We start from the raw sequence: 27,831 nt of genomic DNA, 5'->3' as shown, positions 1-27,831 counted from the left end.
TTCACACTTTCCTTAAAGTTACAATGGTAGAATGGCAACAGTTCTGAAGAAATTTCTGGCCACATGTTTTTCTGTTGTGTGGAGATTTTTGTCATACTTAGCTAATTTTCCATTCTAGATCAATGAGGCCAACGGAGCAGAATTTTCCCAGTCAGGTAGAGGTGCCTGTAGGGCGAGAATGTTGCAGAAGTAGATAGTGGGTTGGAATGTCAATACAGTACCATCCCATTCTTGTCTGACTTTTCTGGGACTGGATCCAAGACCAGCAGAGAAGCCCCGGTGGGTTTGGCGGGAAAGCGACTGAGGTGACTAAAAAGGCAATCGAGAGCCTTTTCATCCATGGAATCCTTCTTTCCCAACAATGTACAAGTTCCACCCTATGTCTGCACCTCACCCAGCTCACCAAAGTGAGTACACAGCAGACAAACTTCTTCAGTGAAACTGACCAGCTGTGAAGCTTTATTCAGTTACACAAAGGAGTTGCAGCAATGGCCAGGTGAGAGGCTGCTGTTCAAAGTACTTCTCTTCGAGTACTATCATTTTTTTTAATAAATGTTTTTTATTGGGTTTTTGAACAAGGTATAATTACCGTTATGTACACAGGATAAGAAACACATATATATATATATATATATATACACATATATAGAAGAGAAGGGCACACCCAAACATGCCAAAGAGAAGAAAATAGTACATAGTGAAAAATAAATACAGTAAAAAGTAAAATAGAATAACTGGTAGGGTATTGTCCACCAGCTCAACAGCAGCAGCTCTGTACACCTGGCAAAATTATATACAACACATAAGTAGGCGACTGTTTGGGGGGGGGGGGGGGGGGGGGGATTGGGGAGGCAAATATACATTCGAGTGCCAGGGAGATAATTACAGTGTGCGATACTTGGCTGTGTTTCGTGTTGTTGTCGCTTGCTTCTCCCGGACGGATCTCGCTGCCGTCTCGCGCTCGCCTCCGCTTCTGCCGCTCCTCCCATCTTTTATTTTCCTCGTTCCCTGCTCCTGAAGATGTCATGCTCGTTTTCGTATCCCGTGCCTTCCTTTCACCTTTCTTTCCTCGGGTTTAGCTGTCTCTCCTCCCCCCCCCCCCCCCCCCCCCCCCCCCCTCGGTTCACCTTTCTTTCCTCAGGTTTAGCTGTCCCCCCCCCCCCCCTCGGTTCACCTTTCTTTCCTCGGGTTTAGCTATCTCCCCCCCCTCCTGGTCTATCTCTCCCTTTCATGCCTTGGCTACTTTCCCCTGATTCTTGACTACTTTCCCCTGATTCTTGGCTACCTGGCTATTCTTCCTCTTGTTCGTTGGCCACAAACAGGTCCCGGAACAGTCGCGTGAATAGCTCCCACATTCTGTGGAAGCCGTCGTCTGACCCTCGGATGGCCAATTTGATTTTCTCCATTTGGAGAGATTCTGAAAGGTCGGACAGCCAGTCTGCAGCTTTGGGTGGTGCTGCTGACCTCCAGCCAAACAGGATTCTACAGCGGGCGATCAGGGAGGCAAAGGCAAGGGCGTCCGCCCTCCTCCCCAGGAATAGATCTGGCTGCTACGAGACCCCGAAGACCGGCACTTTTGGGCATGGCTCCACGCTCACCCCCATCACTTTGGACATTGCCTCAAAGAAGGCTGTCCAGTACTCCACAAGTCTGGGGCATGACCAGAACATGTGGACGTGGTTGGCCGGGCCTACTTGGCACCATTCACATCTATCCTCCACCTGCGGGAAGAACCTACTCATACGGGTTCTTGTTAAGTGGGCTCTATGTACCACTTTTAGCTGCGTCAGGCTGAGCCTTGCGCACGTGGTGGTGGAGTTGACCCTATGTAGTGCTTCGCTCCAGAGTCCCCACCCTATCTCAATCCCTAGGTCGTCCTCCCATTTCTTTCTTGTTGCGTCCAGTACGGTGTCGACCCTTTCTATCAGTCGGTCATACATGTCACTAGTTTCCTTTGTCTAGTATGCTTGCGTCCAGTACTTCTTCCAGTAGTGTCTGTCGTGGCGGTTGTGGGTACGTCCTTGTCTCCTTTCGTAGGAAGTTTTTAAGCTGCAGGTACCTTAGCTTGTTTGCCCTGGCTAGCTGAAATTTCTCTGTCAGTTTGTCCAGTGCTGCGATCCTGCCGTCCATTTATAGGTCCCTGACTGTCAGTGTCCCTCCGTCCTGCCCCCACCCTTTGAAGGTGGCGTCAGTCAGTACTGGTGTGAACCTATGGTTCTTGCAGATGGGAGCTTTGTCTGACATTTTGGTCAGGCCAAATTGTTGCCACAGTTGGTTCCAGGATTGGAGGGTGGCTATCAGCACCGGGCTGCTGGAGTGTTTTTTGGGTGGGGATGGGAGTGCTGCCGTAGCGAGGGAGGTCCCCACGCAGGAGGCCTCCTCTGCGCGCACCCACTCGGCTTCTGGCTCCTTGATCCATCCCCTTATTCGCTCGGCCGTCGCCGCCCAGTGGTAGAATTGTAGGTTTGGGAGGGCTAGTCCCCCCCCTGGATTTTCTTTTTTGTAGGACCTTCTTTAGGATCCCAGCATTCCCCCCCCCCCCCCACATACGAACGCCATGATTAGTTTGTCCAGCGCTTTGAAAAAGGCCTTGGGGATGTAGATCGGAATGGATCTAAACAGGAAGAGGAACCTGGGCAGTACGTTCATTTTGATCGTCTGGACTCTCGCCGCGAGGGAGAGTGGGAGCGTGTTCCATCTTTGCAGGTCCTTTTTTTCTTCCTCCGTCAGACTGGTGAGGTTCCATTTGTGGATCCCTTTCCAGTCATGGGCTATTTGGATCCCCAGGTAGCGGAATTTGTGTTGGGCTTATTTAAACGGAAGCCCCTTTAGTGCTGCCCCCCTACTTGTGGGTGTACTGGGAAGATCTCGCTTTTGCTCATGTTGAGTTTGTAGCCCGAGAAGGCTCCAAACTCTTTCAGGAGCGCGATGATTCCGTCTATGCTGCTCTGTGGGTCCGAAATGTAGAGGAGCAGGTCATCTGCATAGAGTGAGACTCTGTGCTCTCTGCCTACCCTTCGGATCCCCTCCAGCCCTTTGCTGCTCTGAGCGCGATTGCTAGTGGTTTGATCACTAGGGCGAACAGCAGCGGGGACAGTAGGCATCCTTGTCTGGTGCCCCTGTGCAGTTGGAAGTATTGGGAGTTGGTATTGTTGGTCCATACGCTCGCCATGGGAGTGTTGTATAGGAGCAATGCCCAGGAGGTGAACCCTGTTCCAAGCCTGAACTGGTCCAGTACCTCGTTGAGGTATTTCCATTCGACTCTGTCGAAGGCCTTTTCTGCATCTAGGGAGACGTTCACCTCTGTGTTCTCTCTCCGGAGGGGGTCATTATCACGTTCAGCAGGCACCTGATGTTCGAGGTAAGCTATCTACCTTTGACGAAGCCGGTCTGGTCCTCTGTGACCACCTCAGGTACACAGTCTTCTAGCCTTTTGGCAAGGATTTTGGCCAGTATTTTGGCGTCTGCGTTCAGCAGAGAGATGGGTCTGTATGACCCACATTCCGTTGGGTCTTTGTCTTTCTTAGGTATCAGCGAGATTGAGGCCTGTGATAGCGTGGGTGGCAGTGCCCCTAGCTAGCGAGTCTGTGAATATCTCCCGCAGGTGCTGTCGCAAATTTTTTGTAGAAGTCTGCCGGGAATCCGTCTGGTCCCGGCGCCTTCCCCGCCTGCATGGAGCTAATGCTGTCCATGATCTCTCTCAGTGCTAGCGGTGCTTCCAAGCCCTGTTTTCTGCCCTCCCCCACGACTGGAATGTCCAGTCCATTAAGGAACCGTTTCATCCCAGACTCCCCCCTTGGGGGCTCTGAGGTGTACAGACCTGGTAGAAGGCCTTGAAGGTTTTGTTAATCTTTTCTGGTTCTGTTTCTAATGTGCCTCTGGTACCCCTGATTTGTGCAATTTCTCTGGTGGCTTCCTGCTTTCTCAGCTGGTGTGCCAACAGGCGGCTGACTTTGTCTCCATGTTCTTACAGGGTCCCACGTGCCTGGCGGATTTGATGCACTGCTTTCCTGGTGGAGAGCAGGTCAAAGTTCCTTTGTAGCTCTTTCCTCTCCGCCAGGAACTCTACGGTCGGGGCCTCGGAGTATTTACGGTCTGCCTCCAGTATGGAGTCGACCAGCAGCTGCCTAGCCACCCTTCCCTCCCTATCTCTTCGCGCTTTGAAAGCGATGATTTCCCCTCTTAATACGGCCTTTAGCGCTTCCCAGAACGTGGAGGGTGAGACCTTCCCGTTCTGGTTGTTCTCCGTGTACTCTGCTATGGCCCGCCCTATCCTTTCGTTGAAGGCCTTGTCAGCTAGTAAGGCACCGTCCAACCTCCATGTGGGGCGTTGGGCCCTGCCCGTCTATAGCCACACGTCATTGTAATGTGGAGCGTGGTCTGATATCACAGTTGCGGAGTATTCCACTTTGTCTATCCCTGGAAGCACCGTTTTCCCCACCACAAAGAAGTCAATTATGGTGTATATGTTGTGTACTGGGGAGAAGAAGGAGAGTTCCTTCTCCCCCGGGTGGGCGAACCACCGGGGTCCACTGCTCCCATCTGCTCCATAAAGTGACTGAGTTCCCTTGTCATGCTTGAGGTTTTTCCTGTTTTGGGGTTTGATCTGTCTGTCTTTGGATCCTGTACACAGTTGAAGTCCCCCCCATGATTAGTCGATGCGTCGCTATGTCTGGGATTTCTGCCATGGTCTTCTTGATGAAGCTCGTGTCGTCCCAGTTGGGTGCACACACGTTATCTAGTACAACCGGTGCCCCATGCAGGGCCCCGCTGACCATGACGTACCGTCCCCCCGGGTCCGTAACCGTCTTTGTCACCCTAAACATCGTCCTCTTGCCGATCAATATCGCCACCCCTCTGGCCCTTGTCCCATAACAGGAATGGTAGGTTTGTCCCACCCAGCTCTTTCTTACCCGCAGTCAGTCCTGCTCTCTCAGGTGTGTCTCTTGGAGGAAGACTATGTCGGCCCTCATATTTCTTAGGTGGGTGAGGACTTTGGATCTCTTCACTGGGCCGTTGAGTCCTCTTACGTTCCAGGTGACTATCCTGGTGGGGGGCTTCTGCCCCCTCGCTCCTGTGGGATTAACCATACTTATCTGGTGGACACGCCCCTGCCCTCCGGGGTTTCCCTTTGTTAGGGGGCTGTCCAGGATGGCCACTGTCACTGCTCTCTCCATGCGGTCGGGTCCCTGCGCTCCGGGGTTTCCCTTTGTCCCGGGGGCACCCGCCATGGCCGCCCACTGTGCGTCTGCCACGCGGGTAGTCCCTGCACTCTGGGGTCTCCCTTCGCCCAGAGACCGTACTGGGTGGGTGCTTGCAGCAGTTCCTTGTTTCGAGCCCTTGGTTGTGGCACTTTGTAGCCCTGTTCCTTTTCTAGCCTCGTTTGTCCCTCCTTCCCTGCATCCCCCCTCCCCGGTCTCTCCCTCCCTGTGTACCACCCCGCCTCCGGTCTCTCCCTTTTTCCTCCTCTCCCGTATACCCCTGCTTTGTCCCTCTTTCCCCTGTTCCTGTCCCCGTTTGCTCTCCCGACTCTGTTGGGTGGTCCCCGCCATCCCCTGCCTGGTGCCTTCCCCCCTGTTGGGGGCGCGCTGTGGCCCTGTTTTGTTGCGTGCCCCTGGCGCTAGCTTTCCTGCTAGTACGATGGCCCCCCTCTCGGGAGTTACTGTATCGCTTCTCCCCTGCCTTGCCTCTGCGGTTTTCTGCCCGCTCTTTCCCCATCCTACCCTGCACCCCTCTCGCTTGCTCTCCCTTCTCCGCTACTCTCGTTCCCTCGTGCTGGGGCCTGGCCTCCCACCTGGAGCGGTCCCTCGGGCAGTGGTTTGCTCTTTGTTCAGGGTGCTCTTGCCGTGGCGGGGGCGGAGGGGCCTGGCATTGCCACTTCAGGGGCCCCTCATCTCTACCCTTGCTGGTGGTTTTCCAGCCCGTGTTCCTCGACAAACTTGTTTACTTCAGCAGGGGCTGTAAAGAAGTATTCTCTTTCTTGGTATGTGACCCAGAGTTTCGCCGGGTACAGCATACCAAAACGCACGTTGCTCTTGTGAAGAGCTGCTTTCGCTCTATTGAACTCTGCCCGTCTCCTGGCTAGATCTGCCCCAATGTCCTCGTAAATTCTAATGGCGTGTCCTTCCCATTTGCAGGCTCTATTTTTCCTGGCCCAGCGCAGGATTGTTTCCCTATCCTGGTACCGGTGCAGTTTAGCTATGACTGCTCTCGGGTGGTCTCCTGCCTTGGGCTTTGGGCGCAGCGACCGGTGTGCTCTGTCCATTTCTGGTGGGTTGGGAAAGGTTTTCCTCCCCACTAAGTTGCCCAGCATCTCGGCCACGTATGTCGTGGGGTTTCTACCCTCGATCCCCTCTGGCAGGCCCACTATCCTGATATTTTGCCTTCTCGAGCAGTTTTCCTGGTCGTCCACTCTGCCCTTCAGGCTCCCCTGTGTTGTGCCCAGTCTTGTCACCTCCCTCTCCAGGGCCGTGATCCGGTCGCTCATGTCAGTCGCTGCTTTCTCCAGCTCCTTAATGGTCGCCTCATGGGCTTCCAGTTTCTCCCCTTGGGCATCCAATTTCTCCTCATATCTGGCCAGGGCCTGCTGCATCTCTGTCTGGGCCTTGGCCACTGCTGCCTGCACTGCGGTCTCTATGTCTGTCTTCGCCTCTGCCTTGTTTACCTGCTGATGCTCCTTCAGTGCCTCGGTAAAGGCTGCCTTCCAGTTCCAGCTCCCCCCTGGCCCCAGGGGAGAGGGCACCTGTCTGTCCAGCTCTTTTTGATGCGGCGATACTTCCGTTCTGCCGCTTCGTGCGCTAATTCGCTCGTCTGAACTGGCTCGCCCATTGCCCCGTCTGCCTTTGGTGCCCCTTCTCCCTCTGCTTTGGCTCCCTTCTGGCATTTTTTTCTCCCCCTTCCCTTTCTTCTTTTCTTTTCCCCTTGTTTTTCTTTTCCCCCCCTTTTCCGCCCCCTATTTTTTTGTTTCTTCCCTTTTTCTTCTCTCCTCCACCACTTTATTTGTCCCTCTTTTATAAAACTCTTCTCAGGTGAGCTTGTTTTGGGTGAGAAAAAAAAGAGTGCAAAAAGAAAAAAAAATTTTTTTTTTTCTCCCCCTCCTCCCCTCTCTTTAAAAGTTTTCTTTTCAGAGTTTTGTTTCTGCAAAAGTTCTTTTTTCCTTCCTTTTCCTTCACTCACCCAGGGTCGAGAGAAAGAGGCCTCTTTGTTCTTGCCTCGTGGTTGTCACTGTCTGTCGGTCCCCGCTGCTCTGTCCCCGCTGCTTGGTCCGGGCCGCCGCTCGTCGCACCCTGCGCTCTCCCGCTGGGGGTGGGGGTGGTTGGGTCGTTGGTCGCTCCTCCGTTCCCTCCACTCTGCATGTTCGGCTCCGCTTCGGTCCGGGCCGCTGCTCCGATCCTGCCCTGTGCTCTGGTGCCGTGGTTGGGGGGGGTGTTTGCTGCCGCCGGATCGCTCCGCTGCCGAGGGCCCAGTTCCCATGCCACCGATTTCGCGGGACTTTGAATTTTTTCCCCCCTCCTCCTGTTGCGGAGACCCCCTGAAAAAAAAAGCCTTGACCTGCAGGAGCCCCTTTTTTTGCGACCACTCCGCTCGCCAACCGGAAGTCCAATCGAGAGTACTATCATTGTTTGACTGGTAATTACTAGCTTCTTGGAAGCGACTTCACCTGTCTAGAACTTCATTCACCTTCAAATGCAGTTACCTGCCACCAACTTTCACAGTGGCATGTCACAGCATGGGAGGAGTTTATCAGCTCCACTGTCACTTCATCAGAGGGGCAAGAGCAGAGGCCACGCCACCACCAGCAAAAGGAGCAAAATCTTCCTACTCCTCAGCTGGATGCAGATAGGATTGACACAAAGATTCACTTGGTAGTGGATGAGACCTTCAACATGGGGTGCACAGGTGGAGGTTCAGGCAGTCAGGTGCGCTGCTGCTGACATCTGCAGTCTCCTGGAACAGGGCTTCCTTTCTGGTGTACAAGGTGGGCACACATTTCCAGTGACTGTCACTGGAGGGCTGCCCCTTACTAACCCCGCCCCCGGTTTCTGACTTGCAATGTGGGCTGTCTTTTTCTGCAAGGGGATAAAGCAGAGAGTTGTGAATGTTTATAATGGTTTGTGTGGATAGAAGGGAAGCATATCATTTGAGGAGGATCATGGTGAGACATGGGTGTGTGAGAGGGCAATAGGCTAAGGTTGGGTCAATAGCATTGGCTATTCGGATGGAGATGCGAGGTGACTGCAGGGAGTGAGGCCAGCGGGTGGCACCCGTCCATTTGGTGGGAAAATTCTTACGGGGTCAGTAAGTGGTGTGTAGGGGAATGCTAGACTAATCAGTTGTGGGGCTTGACACCTGAAAGTGCCATTCATCTGTCACTCTTTCCTGAGGTCCTGGATCCTCTGCTGCTGACATTTTTGGAAGTCTTACAACACCACGTTATAGTCCGACAGGTTTGTTTTGAATCACTAGCTTTCGGAGCACTGCTCCTTCCTCAGGTGAATGAAGAGGTGGGTTCCATAAACATATATATAGACAGAGTCAAAGATGCAATACGATACTTTGAATGCAGGTCTTTGCAGGAAATTAAGTCTGCAGGTCCAGACAGAGCAACTGGAGAGAGGGATAATCGCAGGTTTAAGAGGTGTGAATTGTCTCAAACCAGGACAGTTGGTAGGATTTTGCAAGCCCAGGCCAGATTGTGGGGTGTGAATGTAATGGTTTGGATTGGATTGAATTTGTTTATTGTCCCGTCTACCAAGGTACAGTGTAAAGTATTTTTCTGCGAGCAGCTCAACAGATCATTAAGTACATGGGAAGAAAAGGGAATAAAAGAAAATACATAATAGGGCAACACAAGGTAAACAATGTAACTACTACGGCATTGGATGAAGCATACAGGGTGTAGTGTTAATGAGGTCAGTCCATAAGAGGGTCATTTAGGAGTCTGGTAACAGTGGGGAAGAAGCTGTTTTTGAGTCTGTTTGTCCATGTTCTCAGACTTCTGTACCTCCTGCCCGATGGAAGAAGTTGGAAGAGTGAGTAAGCCGGGTGGGAGGGGTCTTTGATTATGCTGCCTGCTTTCCCCCGGCAGCGGGAGGTGTAGATGGAGTCAATGGATGGGAGGCAGATTTGTGTGATGGACTGGCCGGTGTTCACAACTCTCTGAAGTTTCTTGCCGTCCTGGGCCGAGCAGTTGCCATACCAGGCTGTGATGCAGCCAGATAGGATGCTTTCTATGGTGCATCTGTAAAAGTTGGTACGGGTTAATGTGGACATGCCGAATTTCCTTAGTTTCCTGAGGAAGTATAGGCGCTGTTGTGCTTTCTTGGTGGTAGCGTCGACGTGGGTGGACGAGGACAGATTTTTGGAGATGTGCACCCCATGGAATTTGAAACTGCTAACCATCTCCACCTGGGCCCCGTTGATGCTGACAGGGGTGTGTACAGTACTTTGCTTCCTGAAGTCAGTGACCAGCTCTTTAGTTTTGCTGACATGTAATGTGACATAAATCGAAGGTCTCGGTTGAGGCTGTACTCATGTGTGCGGAACTTGGCTATAAATTTCTGCTCGGTGATTCTGCATTGTCGCACATCCTGAAGGCCGCCTGAACGCTTGCCCGAAGATCAGAGGCTGAATGCCCTTAACTGCTGAAGTGTTCCCTGACTGGAAGGGAACATTCCTGCCTGGTGACTGTCACGTGATGTCCGTTCATCCGTTGTCGTAGCATCTGCATGGTCTCGCCAATGTACCATACTTCGGGACATCCTTTCTTGTCGTGTATGAGGTAGACAACGTTGGCTGAGTCACACGAGTATGTACCACATATCTGGTGGGTGGTGTTCTCACGTGTAATGGTGGTACCCACGTCAATGATCTGGCACGTCTTGCAGAGATTGCCATAGCAGGGTTGTGTGGTGTCGTGGTTGCTGTTCTGAAGGCTGGGTAGTTTGCTGCAAACAATGGTTTGTTTGAGGTTGCGCGGGTGTTTGAAGGCAAGTAGTGGGGGTGTGGGATGACCTTGGCAAGGTGTTCATCTTCATCGATGACGTTTTGAAGGCTGCAAAGAAGATGTTGTAGTTTCTCTGCTCTGGGGAAGTAATGGACGCTAAGGGTACTCTGTCGGATGTGTCCCGTGTTTTCTTCAGAGGAGGTCGGTGTGGTTTTTTGCTGTGGCACGTTGGAACTGTCAAGCGATGAGTTGAGTGCCATATCCCGTTCGTACAAGGGCATCTTTTCAGCATCTGTAGATGTCTGTTATGCTCCTCCTCATCTGCGCAGATCCTGTGTACACAGAGGGCTTGTCCATAGGGGATGGCTTCTTTAATATTTAGGGTGGAAGCTAGAGAAGTGGAGAATTGTGAGGTTATCCGTGGGCTTGCGGTAAAGTGAAGTGCTGAGGTGACCGTCCTTGATGGAGATGAGTGTGTCCAAGAATGCAACCGATTCTGGAGAGTAGACCATGGTGAGTCTGATGGTGGGATGGAACTTGCTGATGTCATCATGTAGTCATTTCAGTGATTCTTCACCATGGGTCCAAAGGAAAAAAATGTCATCGATGTATCTGGTTGTAGGTCCTGTGCGGTGAGGAGGTCTTGTTCAAACTTGTGCATGGAGATGTTGACATATTGAGGTGTGAATTTGGTCCTCATGGCTGTTCTGTGTGTCTGGATGAAGAACTTGTTATCGAACGTGAAGACGTTGTGATCCAGAATGAAGCGGATGAGTTGCAGAATTGCGTCTGGAGATTGGCAGTTGTCTGTGTTGAGTACTGAGGCAATTGCAGCAATGCCGCCTTCATGGGAGATGCTGGTGTAGAGTGCCGAGATGTCCATTGTGACCAGAAATGTTCCTGGTTCATCTGGTCCATGGGTGCTGAGTTTCTGTAAGCAGTCGTATCGCGACAGAGACTGGGCGTTCCTTGTACGATGGGTCTTGTACGATGGGTTTCAAGGTGCCCTTGATGTAGCCAGACAGGTTCTCACACAGGGTCCCATTGCCTGATACAATAGGACGGCCTGGTGTGTTGGCCTTGTGTATTTGCGTTTCGGGAGGTGGTAGAGATCTCCAACGCGGGGAGTACAAGGGATGAGAGCACGTAGGGTGCTCTGAAGGTCGGATCCAAGGTCTTCATCAGTCTGTTGAGTCGCCAACTACTAAACGGTATCTTGATGAGGTCTCCCGGGTGCGGCTGTTGAGTCTCGGCCACTGATTGAATCTGGCTTCCAGGTATTTAAATGAACTGTGAGGCTCATTTCAATATTCAGATCTGGATCTTGTCCAGTCTCATGATCGGCGCGGAGACCGATTTGGGGGTCGCACGCAATTCACCCATTGCACCCGGATCTGCGCCAGGTGGAACAGGGTAGCCGAATCATGCCCTTTATGGCAATTCGCTGACATATTTTAAACATGTAATGTATATATGTATCTGAGATAAGCCATTCTTTGAAATATATTTTAGAGTATAAAATATATACTCACATTTTCTTGACTTCCTGTGGTGATTTGTGTACAGGGCGCAAGATCAGTGTTGATATAAAAATTCCTTTGTTTCACAGGGATAGCACAAATTCTGTTATTAGAAGATAACCAGCTTCAAAATCCACACATGATTTTGGAATGTGTTGAATCTCTAATGTCAACAATCTACATTGACATTATTCACATTGAAAATTTTTATTAAGATGGCTTTGTCAGTAATAAAGAGAACATGTGGAAAGTTTATGCACCCATTCGTGAATTATGTTTTGGCTGTATCTACAGCTTCCTAGTTCCCAGACATTTACAAGTATATTGTGGACATTAGAAATTATATTGTGGACATTGAAAATTAGTTTTAATGTTTTGAGCATTTGTTTTTGTAACTCTGTAGTGATCATAGAAAGATTTGTAGTCTACGAGGGGTCAATATTGAGACATTCGTATAACTAAAGATGTACCTCCATAGCATCTTTTAATAGCTTATCATGCCACCTGTTCGCTACATTTGAGCAAGTGAGAAGTTGTTTCAGCAACAGTGTTCTTGTTAAATAAAAAATATATATTTGTCATAAGGGGATTGTAGCTTAGCATATGGAGCCTTAAGCTAATTTTGTTTCTCTTGTGATAGACTTGTTACTGTTATTAAAACTATCTCCAGCTTTTCACGGATGTAAAAACTGGTCTTCCTCTCCCTTGTAGGCATCAGATATCTTTGGTTCCTAAAGTTCATACACAGAAAACTATAAACCCTGGATATTACACTATCTAATAATAGCTAAAGATTATTATTATCTTAAATGCATGCTTATGTTCATATATTATCAACACAAAAAAGAACAACGTATTTCCTGCGTACAATTTTGTGATAAATGTTGAAAAATAATATCCAAGGTGCCACTTCAGAGCTTTGCTAGCCATTCAAACCCATATATTTAATTAGTTAATGAGATTGATTATTGGTGGCATCATCCACCAAGGTACCAGATTCTCCATTAACCTTACCATGCTATTATCAACTTGCATATCCAACATTTTATGACACAACAGTAATTGGAGCTGAAAGACCACAAGATACAGGAACAGAATTCAGCCATTCAGCCCATCGAGTCTGCTCATTTGATCATGGCTGATATGTTTCCCATCCCCATTCTCCTGCCTTCTCCCTGTAACCCTTCAACCCCATATTAATCAAGAACCTATTAATCCCTGTCTTAAAGACACTCAGTGACTTGACCTTCACAACAATGAGTTCCACAGATTCATCCCCCCCCACTCCTCTGGTTGAAGAAATTGAAGACATTCCTTCTCATCTCAGTTTTAAAGGCTATGTCCTCAGTAGAAACATCTTCTCTACGTCTACTCTATCTAAGCCTCTCAGTATTCTGTAAGTTTCAATGAGATCCCTCCCTCATCTTCCGAACTCCATCGAGTACAGACCCAGAGTCCTCAACCACTCCTCATATGATAAGCCCTTCATTCCCGGGATCATTCTTGTGAACGACCTCCAAGGCCAGCACATCCTTCTTTAGATAGGAGGCCCAAACTGCTCATAATATTTCAAACGGGGTCTGACCAGAGCCTTATACAGATTGAGCAGTACATCCCTGCTCTTATATTCTAGCCCTCTCGAAATGAATGCAAACATTGTATTTGCCTTCCTAACTGCCAACTGAACCTGCGTGTTAACCAAGAGAATCCTTAACAAGGACTCCTGAGTCCCTTTGTGCTTCAGATTTCCAAAGCCTTTCCCCATTTACAAAATTATCTCTAGCTCTATTCTTCCTATCAAAGTACGTAACCACACTGTTCCACATTGTATTCCACTTACTTGCCCATTCTCCTAGCCTGTCCAGGTCGTTCTGCAGCCTCACTGCTTCCTGAATACTACCTGTCCCTCTTCATATCTTTATATCATCTGCAAACTAAGCAACAGTGCCCTCAGTTCCTTCTTCCAGACCAATAATGTATATTGGTGAGGAAAAATCCACGCATTGCGTGATGCCCTGCTCCACCTGGTGTCTTCTATTGCACTTTATTAGAAGTGAAATATGTTGGGTTCTAGTGCCACATAGTGATGATTCAGGTGATTAAAGTTGATTTCAGTTTGTTGTAATTCTTTACATCCATTAATTTGATTTGTTAATTATCTCATGATTAATATTTATAAGAACAACATGTTTTTTGAAGTTGCCATTTTCAATTACCATGTAATTGTAATTTATTTTCTAGGAAGAATATGCAACGGAATAAACAAGTGGCAATGGGCCGAAAGAAATTCAATATGGACCCGAAGAAGGTGTGAAATCATGTTATTTCTTTTTTCAGGTTTTTGAGTCTGCATTTATGTTATTATTTTGCCAAACTTCCATAATATTTTAGAGCTCCAGTACTCTTAACAGCAGCGGTTGCGAAGAACAAGGCAGCAGTCCAGTGACCACTTGCTTTTTGATCTCGCTCTCTTCTGTGGGACATCACATGACTTCCATTCAAGCATGACATGAGGAAGTATTAAATGAAATAATGCCATTTAACATTCCAAGGCTCCTCTCAACAAAAGTGCATAATTTGCCCTACCTTGGCATTCATTTAACCTCTTGAAGATGAGTAATACAGGTTGAACAAATAAGTTACATTGTTACAAGAAGTTACAAGTTTTTTTTGCACAAGATTTTAAAGTCTCAATTTCTCAAGCATATTTATAAAAAAACTTTAGTTAACTAACAGCAATAAACCAAATGCTTATGATTTTAAACAATGCTTGACTCGTGCCAACAGAATGAGATTAAGGGCGGGTGGGGGGGGGGGGGGGGAATGTTGTTGTATGTCTTTTTTTTTCTAAAATGGGGAGGGGTAAGCAACAATGCCCTGTTTATTGTTGTGCTGAAATTTGTTAGCTGCGCTCCAAGATAGGTTTACATTGATTAAAAAAATGTTCTTCTTGGTTCTCTTTCGAATATAAGTTCACCACATTTTCACCAGTCCAGTAAACCGAGAAATAACAGCAAGATCAATAACAACAAAATCGTGTACTTATGTATTCAGTACATACAGACAAGATTAGTGAAAACGTTGGTATTAAAAATAAAGACCTATCAGAATTAGTATGTACTGAGAAATGCATGATTGCACACTTAATGACCTTAAAGGGACAGCTAGGCATTTCCATCACCCAAGCACATTTTTATTCTTGGATTTATCATAAAGTTGCAGGCTGCAGAAAGTACACTATCTTCTGCAGTACTGTACTACCTTAGTATGTTGGGAGGTATGATCATTTGTTGAAATTTTGAGAGGTTTGTATCTTTTACCAGGCATGGATCTTGTAAAAAGTACATTAAATTCAATATAGCATATGTAATGTAGGGTCTTTCATTGCCCGAATCCGCGATCAGGATTCTCAATGGGTGGAGAACGGAGCATCTGCCAAATCCATTGCTCCGAACCATAGCAAAGTTACAGCACAGAAGGAAGCCATTTGGCCCATCTTGTCCATGCCAGCCAGAGGAGGCCCAGGTGCCCGTTCTAATGCCACCTTTCTGCACCCGGCCCATAGTCCTGTAGCTTACAGCACTTAAGGTGAAGATTCAGGCACTTTTAAAAAGAGTTTCGGGTTTCTGAATGCACCATCAATTTGGGCAGCGAATTCCAGACACCCACTACCCTCTGTGTAAAAACATTCTTCCTCTTGTCCCCTCTACACTTTCTTGCCAGCTATCTTGAATCTATGTCCCCTGGTTCTGCCAAGGGAATCAATTTTATCCTGTCTACTCCATCTCTTCCCCTCATAATTTTGTACACCTCAGTCAAGTCATTCCTCAGCCGTCTTTGTTTCAAGGAAAATAACCGCAACCTATACACCGCAACCTATACAATGTCTCCTTGTAGCTATACTTTTCTAGCCCTGGCAACATTTGTAAACCTCCTCTGCACTCCCTCCAGAGCTATTATGTCCTTCCTTTAATGTGGCGACCAGAACTGCACTCAATACTCCAGTTGTGGCCTCACCAGTGTTTTATGCAATGCTAATATTATATCCTTATTTTTATATTCTATACCTCTGCCAATGAAGGACAGCATTCCATAAGCAGTAAGTCAGTTTGGAAGAAATAAAGTTTTAGCATGAGAGCAAAAGTGATCACATCTGGAACAAACAAAGAACAAAGAAAAGTACAGCACAGGAACAGGCCCTTTGGCCCTCCAAGCCCATGCCGACCGACTAAACTACAATCTTCTACACTTCCTGGGTCCGTATCCCTCTATTCCCACTCTATTCATGTATTTGTCAAGATGCCCCTTAAATGTCACTATCGTCCCTGCTTCCACCACCTCCTCTGGCAGCGAGTTCCAGGCACCCACTACCCTCTGTGTAAAAAAACGTGCCTCGTACATCTCCTCTAAACCTTGCCCCTCGCACCTTAAACTTATGCCCCCTAGTAATTGGCCCCTCTACCCTGGGGAAAAGCCTCTGACTATCCACTCTGTCTATGCCCCTCATAATTTTGTAGACCCCTATCAGGTCGCTCCTCAACTTCCGTCATTCCAGTGAGAACAAACCGAGTTCATTCAACCGCTCCTCATAGCTAATGCCCTCCATACCAGGCAACATCCTGGTAAATCTCTTCTGCACCCTCTCTAAAGCCTCCACATCCTTCTGGTAGTGTGGCGACCAGAATTGAACACTATACTCCCAAGTGTGGCCTAACTAAGGTTCTATACAACTGCAACATGACTTGCCAATTCTTATACTCAATGCTCCGGCCAATGAAGGCAAGCATGCCGTATGCCTTCTTGACTACCTTCTCCACCTGTGTTGCCCCTTTCAGTGACCTGTGGACCTGTACACCTAGATCTCTCTGACTTTCCATACTCTTGAGGGTTCTACCATTCACTGTATATTCCCTACCTGCATTAGACCTTCCAAAACTCATTACCTCACATTTGTCAGGATTAAACTCCATCTGCCATCTCTCCGCCCAAGTCTCAAACGATCTAAATCCTGCTGTATCCTCCGACAGTCCTCATCGCTATCCGCAATTCCACCAATCTTTGTGTCGTCTGCAAACTTACTAATCAGACCAGTACCCCTAAACCCTTTAAAAACTCTTGTCAGTGTGCCAAGTTTAATGGTCTGTGAGATGTTGGTGAAAGTTATGCCATTAAAGTGGTGGAAACCTTTGAAGTGGTTTTCACACAGTGAATTTCATTACCTTTTGAAGTATTGAAGGCACTATGCATGGCTGGGAGGCTCAGTGCTTTGAACTGGATTGTTTACATTGAAATTCACACTCCATAGCCTGCTAAAAGCATTGCGATTGACAGCTTGCTGGAACTTTAAAACGATGAATCAGGTTGTTTATTTTTTTTTAGCTCTGCAGAGATCCATTGAGTCAGGGTAGTAGCTGTTCTTCTAACCCCAAGATTTTTTAATGAGTCTGTCTCTTTGTTCTCCAGTGCTCCACAGAAGGGCAGCCCTCACAACTTTTTTTTCTCAGGGTAATTTTTTTAGAATTAGAACAGGCACAGAACAGGCCCTTCGGCCCTCGATGTTGTGCCGAGCAATGATCACCCTACTCAAGCCCACGTATCCACCCTATACCAGTAACCCAAAACCCCCATTAACCTTATTATTTTTTAGGACACTAAGGGCAATTTAGCCTGGCCAATCCACCTAACCCGCACATCTTTGGACTGTGGGAGGAAACCGGAGCACCCGGAGAAAACTCACGCACACACGGGGAGGACGTGCAGACTCCGCACAGACAGTGACCCAGCCGGGAATCGAACCTGGGACCCTGGAGCTGTGAAGCATTGATGCTAACCACCATGCTACCGTGCTACCCCTTCTTTTGTAATGATCACAAAAACTATAAATACACTTTTGTGTAGATTGCTCCCTGTAGAAACATCAAAGTGACGTAAACACATATTTGAAAAAGCTTTGGGTAGAATTTAATCACAGAATTGTTGCAACGCAGAAGGAGGCCATTCAGCCAATTGTGCCTGCACCGGGTTTCCTTCCCCCATTGCAAGTATGGTGCTGGGGGACATTTAGTCAGACAGGAGGTAGATGACTAGGCTCCCTGTGCCTTTCCATCTCTATTCCAATTGATTCCATCCCTGTGGTATGAAGGCCTGTGAGACTAAAACTAAAATTAATGTCACAATATCTAAAGCGATAGATGGTGCGAAAGGTTATCAATTTGTGATTGAAATCTTGTCAGCCTTTTAGGTTCCCTTTTCTATCTAAGTCCCTTGATTATAATATGTGTACAGTCACTTATAAAAATGGGCCTTAACCAATTTCTACTCCCAACATTTCTGTGCTGCTTTGTATTTTGTTATACATGTGGGAGTGGAATACATTAAAATTAAGACTCTGATATTTATTATTTTAAAGTTAATCACCTGAATTTCAAATACATTCTTTGTTACAGGGGATTCAGTTCCTAATTGAGAATGAACTTTTAAAGAACACAAGGGAAGATATTGCACAGTTTCTGTACAAAGGAGAGGGACTAAACAAGACTGCAATTGGGGATTACCTAGGAGAGAGGTAATATTTCTAGTTCTTTTTTGTATTAACCTTTTGATTTAGTTTATTTTGCAGCAACAGTCAGTTTTTATTTTTAAAATCTTCCCTTGAAGCTAAATCTAGAGATTTGGAACTAAGCAACCTGCTCAACCCTCGGATGAGTTTCTATTCAACATTCAATTCATTGTGGTGACTGTTTTTTCCTTCTGAAAAATTCTCCACCTGAGTGCTACCCCCATGTCTTACTGTTCTCCATAATTGAAAACCAATTTTGGTAATGTTCTCCTCATTTATCGACATAGCTCCATAAACTCCAACTTACTTAAAACACTGTGGCATACATCCTTTCATGAACAATGGGCGGTATTCTCCTCCCCCACAGGTGGGAGAATCGCCGGGGCGTCGCGCGAGTCACGCCATGCCGCCCCGACACCCGCACGTGATTCTCCCACCCCCCCAAAACCAGCGCCGCGCGAATCGAGCTGGACCGCTCGGAGAATCTCCGCAAACGGCGAGCAGCAAATCTCTGGCCTGGATGGGCCGAGCGGGCGGCGAAAAAAATGACAGTCCCGCCGGCGTCGTTCACCCTTGGTTGCTGCTGGCGGGATCTGTGCGGGAACGCTGGGGGGGTGGCGTGTGTGGGGGGGGGAGGGCTCAGGGGGCTCCTTCACCAGGGGGGGCCTCCGATGGGGTCTGGCCCGCCATTGGGGCCCACCAATCGGCGGGCACCCCCCCCCCCCCCCACACCCCCGGCCTACATCCTTCCATGGCCAGCCCCTGAACCCCGGCGCCATGTTGGTGAGGGGCCGGCGTGCGTAAGAAGTTCCCCGCGCATGCGCAGGATGGTGCAGCCCAACTGCGCATGCGCAGGAATGAGCGGCCCCAACTGCGCATGCGCAGGTTGGCGCGGCGCCAGCCTAAGGAGGCTGGAGTGGCGTGAACCTCTCCAGCACCATGCTGGCCCCCTGTGGGGGCCAGAATTGGTCGTGCCCGGGCCCTGTTCGCGCCGTCATGAAACGTGACGGCGTTCACGACTGCGCGGACACTTAGTACTAGGGACAGAGAATCCCGCCCAATGTCCTGGGCACCATCAGCTCCATTATTGATTACGTCCACTTCACTAGTCATGCACCCAGATTACTTTTCATTTTCAGCATTATCATCGGTGGCTGCTTTTTCAACCTAGCTATTTGGAATTCTCTCCCCAAATCTCCTTACGATGTCACCTTCTGCATAACCTTCTGCAAAAGCCTTTTTCTTCAACCATACCTTCAGTCTCTCCCACTGAGTTCTTTTTTCCCTGTTGTCCATCTTTGCCCACTTTATTTACCACTCCACTATCCTTTATGTAAGGAATGCCATAGAAGTTATTGTTGTACATGTGCTGCCATATCATAGCACAAAATCTGAAGGGTTAATTTGAAGGGCCCCTCCCTGAAAATGGCATCAAGACACTTGTACAACCCATGCATGCTGGTGTACTAGTTGTCATAACCTTGGGTAAGAGCCTGAGTTGGATGGCTGGAGTGTTCACAGATTGATCACTTGTAATGCACAGTTAGAATTCTATAAGGTATCTGGGCTCCAGATGAAACTAAGATGCAAATGGGTGAAATGTACATGACCATATTCCACCTCTTTGTACCAGGCTTTGAATAGTCTAACCAGTGGTCCTGTAAAGGGGTTGCTGGAAGCTACCTAGGAAATAACCCAGGAAATGTTTTTCTGAAAGTTTAGGGCTCACAAAAATCTCTGGACTCTTGCCACTCTGTTGAAGGCACCCCAAGAGCCCAGGCTTCCACCCCAGGCTCCAAATTTCACTGTGGCAACTTGCTCATATCCTTTTCTACCAAAAGCAACAAGCTGTCCACATCTCATCAGTTGTTTGCTGCTGGAGGGGCCGAAAGAATCCGCTGGTGAGAATGGCTGGAAAATCACCCCCCCCCCCCCCCCCCCCCCCCCCCGATAGATTTTGGAGGTCAATGGAAAAAAAATTGTCAAAGCACGTGATTCACACATCTATTTGTTTTTGTGAAGCAGGCCGGGATTGTTCTGATATGGATTCATCTATCATATCAATAATCCTCTGAAACTTTTTTGTACATTGTGACCAAATGCTGAAATTTCACCACCTTTCTTGAAATTGTTGGATTAGTGTTGGATTTTACTCATCAATGAACACTGTGATAGATATAGAGTGCATGTGGTTTAGTGTTCATCTTGAGTATATGTGATTGGGGTCTCATTAAAGATGGGAATTAAATGGCAGATTAGATAGTTACCAGTGATTATATTTCATGGTTTTAAGGTGCCCAGTGACTTGGCAAATTCAGCTGACACTTAATTTGAATTCAATTGGTTATATTTGTTTAAGTGAGGTACTAATTTTTTATCAAAGTGATATTTGTGAAACATGCTGTAATAATGACCGAATGTTGTAATGTAGATCATTAGAAATCAGTAATATATTCCACATTACATATTTCATCATATGATGAGTGATTCTAAACAGCTATAACATAATCCAGGTCAATTTTTTAAAAACCTTACACTGACCTGTGACTTCTCTTTCCTGAGAGGATGGCAGTTTTCAAAGTTTGGGGAAAGGAAGCGAGACTAATTGGTTAACACTTCGAATGAACCAGCGCAGTATTCAATAGCATCCTTTTGTTCTAAGTGACTTATGAATGATTAAATAAAAGCAATAAGCACCAGAACCTTTTGTTCACAAAATGTTGCATTCTGTCCTTGTGCAGGGATGAATTCAACATCAGAGTTCTTCATGCATTTGTGGAGCTTCATGAATTCACAGACTTAAATCTGGTGCAGGCATTGCGGTAAGAATGATAAGTAATTATATATGCGAGAGAATTGATATACGCTTTTTAGGAGTATCCTACTCCTCATCCTGCAAAAATAAGTTAAAGCTCACCTTTGCAGAACACACAAGAGGAAGAATGGGATATGATCGGATTTGCATAACATATGTAGGACCTTTGATTGTTTTCTGAGGAAGCAACAAACGTGATGGTGTACTTGGATTTCCAAAAGTTACCACACTGGATAAGATTACATGGTGCAGGCGGTAACATATTCACATGGATAAAGGACTTTTTTTAGCTAACGAGGCACAAAGTAGGGGTGAATGGGTCTACTTCAGGTTGGCAAGGTCTAATTAATGGAGTGCCACAGGGATCCATCCTGGGGCCTCAAATAATTACAATCTACATCAATGACTTGAAGGGACCAAATGTATGGTAGCTAAATATGCCTATGACACCAAGATAGGAAAGAAAGTAAGTTGTCAGGCGGTAAGGAGTCCGTAAAAGGACATAAACGAGCAGGCCAAAATTTGGCAGATGGAATATAAAGTGGGAAAATTTGAACTTGCGCACTTTTTCAGGAAGAATAGAAAAGCAGAATTTAATTAACTTTGAGAAAGATTGCATGGCTTAGTGGTACAGAGGGATCTGGGTATCCTGGCCCATGAATCACAAAATATTACTATGTAAGTAAAGCAAGCAATTTGGAAGGCAAATGGAGTGTTGACATTTATTGCAGGGGAATGGAATAAAAAAAAATATGGAAGTTTTACTGCAGCTGTAAGACATTGGTGAGACCACGTCTGGAATGCTGTGTGCAATTGTACAATTTTGGTCTCCTTAATTGAAAAAGGATACAACAGCATTAGAAACAGTTCAAAGAAGATTCATTCGGCTCATTCCTGGGGTGAGGGGCTTCTCTTATCAAGAAAGGTTATGTTGGGTCTGTACCCATTGGAGTTTCGAAGAGTGAGAGTTGATCTTACTAAATTAATCGGGTAGATACTGGGAGTTTGTTTGCAGTTGTAGGAGAGACCAGAATTCGGGGACACAGTTCAAGAATAAGAGGTCTCTCTTTTAAGACAGATATTAGGCAAATTTCTTTCTCTACACTGCACTCATATGACTACTTAAATTACGTACTTGTTTTTTATTCTTAAATAGTCAATGCAATTTCAAAGAAATATTGATGTTAATACAGATCATTTACTTCTAAAATTAAAAAGGATTTATGCTGACATATGCGACTATTTACAACTCAGTCATACAGCTGACAGTATGTTAATTAGGATCTGAGTATGAAAATACAATTTTTAAAAATTGTTTCAAAATATACTAACATTAGGCAATTCTTGTGGAGCTTCCGATTACCTGGAGAGGCACAGAAAATTGACCGAATGATGGAAGCTTTTGCACAGAGATACTGTCAGTGCAACCCTGGAGTCTTCCAGTCCACAGGTAAGTTTCAGTGATACCTTGTGTATTGTTCCCAGTTACTTCTTTTAAAAAAAAATATTTTTATTAAGGTATTTGAAAATTTTTATTAAAATAACATAGACAATGACATCAACATGGTATAATAAACATTCCCCCATCTCAATCTTCACACACCCCAACCATACAACAATTCGCCCCCCCCCCCCCCCCCCCCTTGGAATACTGCATCTGCTGACATTTTAATTTTCCCCGAGAAAGTCGACGAACGGCTGCCACCTCAAGGTGAACCCGACTATTGACCCTCTTAAGGCGTTCCCAGTTACTTCAGTAATAATTTGCAATTTATTTGCAATGTTACTTGGAACAAAAATAATTAACAAGTATTCTCATGAGAGCAAAAGATCAAAATTTTAATGTTGTGAAATATTTAAATCTGTAGTCTCCAATTGGAATTGCATATATTTACGATAGTAATGGGAGAGGAGATGGACAGCAAATAATTTTGCAAATATTCCAGTCAGTAATTTCTAGAGAAACCACTGGCAATGTAGCATAAGATAATGTTTCTTTTGTAAACAAGTCCTTTTTTGTGTTTGTATATATCTTTCCATTCTATCAACAAAATTGTAGATTTTTAAAAAAATGTAGATTACCTAATTTTTTTTCCAATTAAGGGGAAATTTAGTGTGGTCAATCCACCTATCCTGCACATCTTTTGGGTTGTGGGAGTGAGACTCACGCAGACACAGGGCGAATGTGCAAACTCCACATGGACAGTGACCCGGGGCCGGGATCAAACTTGGGTGCTTGGCGCCATGAGGCAGCAGTGCTAACCATTTCACCACTGTGCCGCTCTACAAAATTGAAGATTCTGTCAATCATAATAACCTTTATCAGTAATTATAATCTTTATTGGTGCCACAAGTAGGCTTACATTAACACTGCAATGAAGTTACTGTGAAAATCCCTTAGCTGCCACACTCCGGCACCTGTTTGGGGACACTGAGGGAGAATTCAGAATGTCCAATTTGCCCAACAAGCACGTCTTTTGGGACTTGTAGGAGGAAACCGAAGCACCCAGAGAAAAGCCATGCAGACACAGGGAGAACGTGACCCCAGCCGGGAATCGAACTCGGGTCCCTGGAGCTGTGAAACAACAGTGCTAACCATTGTGCTACCGTGCCGCCCGCATTGCGTATTGTGATTATGCTATTCAGAATTAACAGACATGTGCCTCCCGATCTTTATCCCACAGTCCTTCTTTAAAAGAGTTAACAGGATGATCATGAGCTTTGTCTGGGCGGGAAAATCCCCGCGGGTGAAGAAGGCGATGTTGGAGAGGAACCGCAGCGAGGGAGGGCTGGCTTTGCCGAGTCTGATTAATTATTACTGGGCGGCCAACATCGCTATGATAAGGAAGTGGATGGTGGGTACGGGGTCTATTTGGGAGCGGGTGGAGGCGGCTTCGTGCAGGGGCTCCAGCTTGGCAGCCCTGGTCACGGCTCCTCTACCGCTGCCGCCGGCCAAGTACACCACCAGCTCGGTAGTAGTGGCGACCCTGCGGATATGGGGCCAGTGGAGGAGGCATGTAGGGGAGATGGGGGCGTCTGTCTGGGCGCCAATCTGCGACAACCATCGGTTTGCCCCCGGGAGTACGGATGGGGGGTTCCGAGTATGGCGACGGGCGGGGGTGGGAAGCGTGGGTGATATGTTCCTGGAAGGGAGCTTTGCGAGTTTGAGGAGCTTGGAGGAGAAATTTGGGTTGGTAAGGGGAAATTATTTTAGGTACCTATAGTTGCAGGTCTTTGTTCGTAGACAGGTCCCATCTTTCCCATGCCTCCCGCCAATGGGGATCCTAGACAGAATAGTCTCTAGGGGGGAAGAAGGGGAGGGTAGAGTCTCGGGTATTTATAAGGTGCTCACGGGGGAGGAAGGGTCCCAGACAGAGGAACTGAAACTTAAATGGGAGGAGGAGCAAGGCGGGGAAATGGAGGACGGGCTGTGGGCAGAGGCCCTGAGTAGGGTAAATTCGACTGCGACATGTGCTAGGCTCGGGCTGATTCAATTTAATGTCGTTCACCGGGCCCATATGACGGTGGCTCGGATGAGCAAATTCTTTGGGATAGAGGACAAATGCGCTAGGTGCGCGGGAGGACCAGCGAACCACGTTCACATGTTTTGGGCATGCCCTAAGCTGAGGGGGTACTGGGAGGGATTTGCGGGGATCATGTCCCGGGTGCTAAAAACAAGGGCGGTGATGAGTCCAGGGGTGGCAATTTTTGGGGTTTCGGAGGACCCGGGAGTCCAGGGGGAGAAAGAGGCCGATGTTTTGGTCTTTGCTTCCCTGATAGCCCGGTGACGAATACTATTGGCGTGGAGGGACTCAAAGCCCCCGAAGACTGAGTTGTGGCTTGCGGACATGTCGAGTTTCCTGGGTATGGAAAAAATTAAGTTCGCCTTGAGGGGATCTGTACAGGGGTTCGTCCGGAGGTGGCAACCATTTATTGACTTCTTTGCGGGAGAGTGAGCGTCATCAGCGGGTGGGGGGGGAGGGTAGAGTAGAGTAGGAGGGAAAAAATGTCGGGTAGTACCGGTGGGAGAGGAGCGGGCTTGTGCAGTATGTTACGATTGAAGTATTGAAAGTACATGGATGTTTGCACATTTTTGCCTTTTTTGCTTTCTTTCTGTTGATGTTTGTAACTGTTTACAAAGCCAAAAACTACCTCAATAAAATTGTTTATTAAAAAAAAAAGAATTAACAGACATTTCTATTTTTACTATTAACTGAATACACTTTCATTCCCCCAAAAACTGAAGCTTTCTGTAAATTAGTGTATTGATACATTTTCAGTTTACAATATCGATGTATCTGTTTTTTTCATATCTCAACAAATTTCAGAATGCATCCCACATCTTTCTTCATGTGTTCATGTAACAGAGACATTATGTGGACGTTTTTTTTCTAAATTGTTTTAAACTTTTGCACTGTTGAAAACTAAAGTGCAGTTTTCTTTTGCAGATACATGTTACGTATTATCTTTTGCTATTATTATGTTGAATACCAGTCTACACAATCCAAACGTTAAGGATAAACCCAGTGTGGAGAGATTCATTCTTATGAATAGAGGCATCAATGATGGTGGTGACTTACCTGAAGAACTCCTACGAGTTAGTGTTGCAATTGATTACTAATTTTGTACTTGGAGGTGGGTAATATGGTGGGTAGGAGGTTGAATGGTGGGGTCATACACTGTAAAAATATGTACTTTAAATAGTGAAATTAGCTATTTGTATAGATTCATTGCTGTTCCTTGCAGACCCTTGTACTGCTGCCGAATTCAGAAAAACCAGGAACAACTTGGCTAGCGGCGCGATAAGTTCTGGAGCACAAGTCGGTGCTGTACAGGACTTTTTAGATGAACCAGGCTCCATCTAGTGGCAAAATATCAGTGCAGTTATCAGCTCAAGTCCCAGATTTATCTGCACTGACCAACCTCCTCCACTAAGTAGACCCCAGGGCTTCAGTGGAAGTCAGCACAAACAAAGCCAGAAACAGAGAAATCTGCAGAGCAAGCAGCCAGGAGAATAAGTAGAAAGCCCAGATTCTAAGGCAAGAACAGAGGGAGGGACATTAGGCCCGGGAGCAAGGGCAGGTGGTGAGGCCTGGGAGCCAGACTGGGAGGTGAGGCCTGGGAGCAAGACTGGGACGTGAGGCCCGGGGCAAGGTTGGGAGGTGAAGCCCGGGAGCAAGGGCACGAGGCGAGACCCGGGAGCAAGGATGGGAGGTGAGGCCCAGCAGCAATGGCAGGAGTTGAGGCCCGGGAGCAAGGGCGGGAGATGCGGCCCGGGGCAAGGGCGGGAGGTGAGGCCCGGCAGCGGGTGGGAGGTGAGGCTCGGGCAAGGGCGGGAGGTGAGGTCCGGGAGCAAGGACGGGAGGTGAGGCCCAGGGCAAGACTGAGAGGTGAGGCCCGGAGCAAGGGTGAGAGGTGAGGCCCAGGAGCAAGGGCGGGAAGTGAGGTCGGGGAGCAAAGGCGGGAGGCGAGGTCAGGGAGCAAGGGTGGGAGGCGAGGTCGGGGTGCAAGGGTGGGAAGCGAGGTCGGGGAGCAAGGGTGGGAGGCGAGGTCGGGGTGCAAGGGTAGGACGCGAGGTTGGGAATCAAGGGTAGGACGCGAGGTCGGGGAGCAAGGGTGGGAGGCAAGGTTGGGTAGCAAAGGCGGGAGGCGAGGTCTGGGAACAAGGGTGGGAGGCGAGGTCTGGGAGTAATGGCGGGAGGTGAGGTCGAGGATCAAAGGCGGGAGACGAGGTCGGGGAGCAAGGGCGGGAAGCAAGATTGGGGTGCAAGGGTGGGAAGCGAGGTTGGGAATCAAGGGTGGAAGGCGAGGTCAGGGCGCAAGGGCAGGAGTGAGGTTGGGAATCAAGGGAGGAAGGCGAGGTTGCGGCGCAAGGGCGGGAAGCAAGGTTGGGAACCAAGGGTGGAAGGCGATGTCAGGAATCAAGGGTGAAAGGCAAGGGCGGGAGGCGAGGTCGGGGTGTAAGATTGGGGAGTAAGGTCAGGAAGCGGTCGGGGGGGGTAAGGGTGGGAAGCAAGGTCGGGGAGCAAGGGCAAGAAGCGAGGTCATGGAGCAAGGGATGGGAGGTTTGGGGAGTGAGAGGTGAGGCCCAGGCCCAGAGAGAAAGGGTGGCAACAAGAGGAAGAGGCACAGGAGAGCAGAAGCACTGGGGAAAATGTTTCCTGAACAGGCCGCAGAAGAGTAAGTCTGTAGCAAATGACACTAAAGTGAAACTGGCAACGTTAAATGGATATACTATTTTATTAACACTGTTAAGCGAAACAACATTAAGTACGACAATCTTAAGCGAGGATGTTCTGTTTTCTTTCAATTTTAATTATGTTGTGTTAATCTATTCTACCTTTAAGTTTTAACAATTCTGAACTTATCTGATTGTTAGTGCCTCTCTCACATCACTCATTCATGAAATTATGATAGCTTTTATTTGATTTCAATGAAACAGCTTTTTTTTAAAATCCAAACTGGTTTTCCAACTATTGACAAGCCTAGATTATGAAGATTGACCTGTAATCAGGTCAGAGTTTGATGTGAAAATTATAGCCAAATTCACAAGTCCTCGTAAACCTGTTTACTTGTCGAAGTAACTTGGTTGGCAACAAGAAAATTCATTCATGGTAGCTGGAGGTATAAATATTTATAATATTGCGTATTTAAGGTTTGGGAAAAAATGTATTATTTTAACCCTGTTAAAGTTATAATGCAATATAAATAATGTCATTTGTTGACAGAATCTGTATGACAGTATTAAGAATGAACCCTTCAAAATTCCAGAAGATGATGGCAATGACCTGACGCATACGTTTTTCAACCCAGATAGAGAAGGCTGGCTCCTCAAGTTAGGTGGGTTATTTATTATAGTTTTAGAAGATCTACTTTCTTCAGTGACATCATCATTTCACTACCATAAATCTATTGAATTTTATACTATGGAATTATGTTGGTACATTTTGTGAAGTAGCTTGTAAAAATTAATTTAGTGAAAAGAAGCACT

At 47.2% G+C, this 27,831-nt stretch overlaps 1 protein-coding gene across 6 annotated transcripts in view; it reads left to right on the top strand.

The window, feature by feature from the left end:
- cyth1b (cytohesin 1b) overlaps positions 1 to 27,831 on the top strand; it is a 289,435-nt gene that overhangs the window by 232,431 nt on the left and 29,173 nt on the right. For 5 of the 6 annotated variants that reach the window (XM_038777860.1, XM_038777859.1, XM_038777864.1 and 2 more), the window contains 6 exons: positions 13,708 to 13,774; positions 17,913 to 18,031; positions 20,767 to 20,847; positions 22,178 to 22,290; positions 25,289 to 25,437; positions 27,569 to 27,681. In XM_038777860.1, the coding sequence (XP_038633788.1) occupies positions 13,708 to 13,774; positions 17,913 to 18,031; positions 20,767 to 20,847; positions 22,178 to 22,290; positions 25,289 to 25,437; positions 27,569 to 27,681 (642 nt within the window). The remainder of the gene's footprint in view (positions 1 to 13,707; positions 13,775 to 17,912; positions 18,032 to 20,766; positions 20,848 to 22,177; positions 22,291 to 25,288; positions 25,438 to 27,568; positions 27,682 to 27,831) is intronic. The other variant, XM_038777858.1, reaches the window with a different exon arrangement.

This window comes from Scyliorhinus canicula, chromosome 18 (assembly GCF_902713615.1).
Source record: "Scyliorhinus canicula chromosome 18, sScyCan1.1, whole genome shotgun sequence".
Lineage (NCBI taxonomy): Eukaryota > Metazoa > Chordata > Chondrichthyes > Carcharhiniformes > Scyliorhinidae > Scyliorhinus > Scyliorhinus canicula.
The sequence above is the reverse complement of the archived record's forward strand: the minus strand, read 5'-3'. Positions and strand labels throughout refer to the sequence as shown.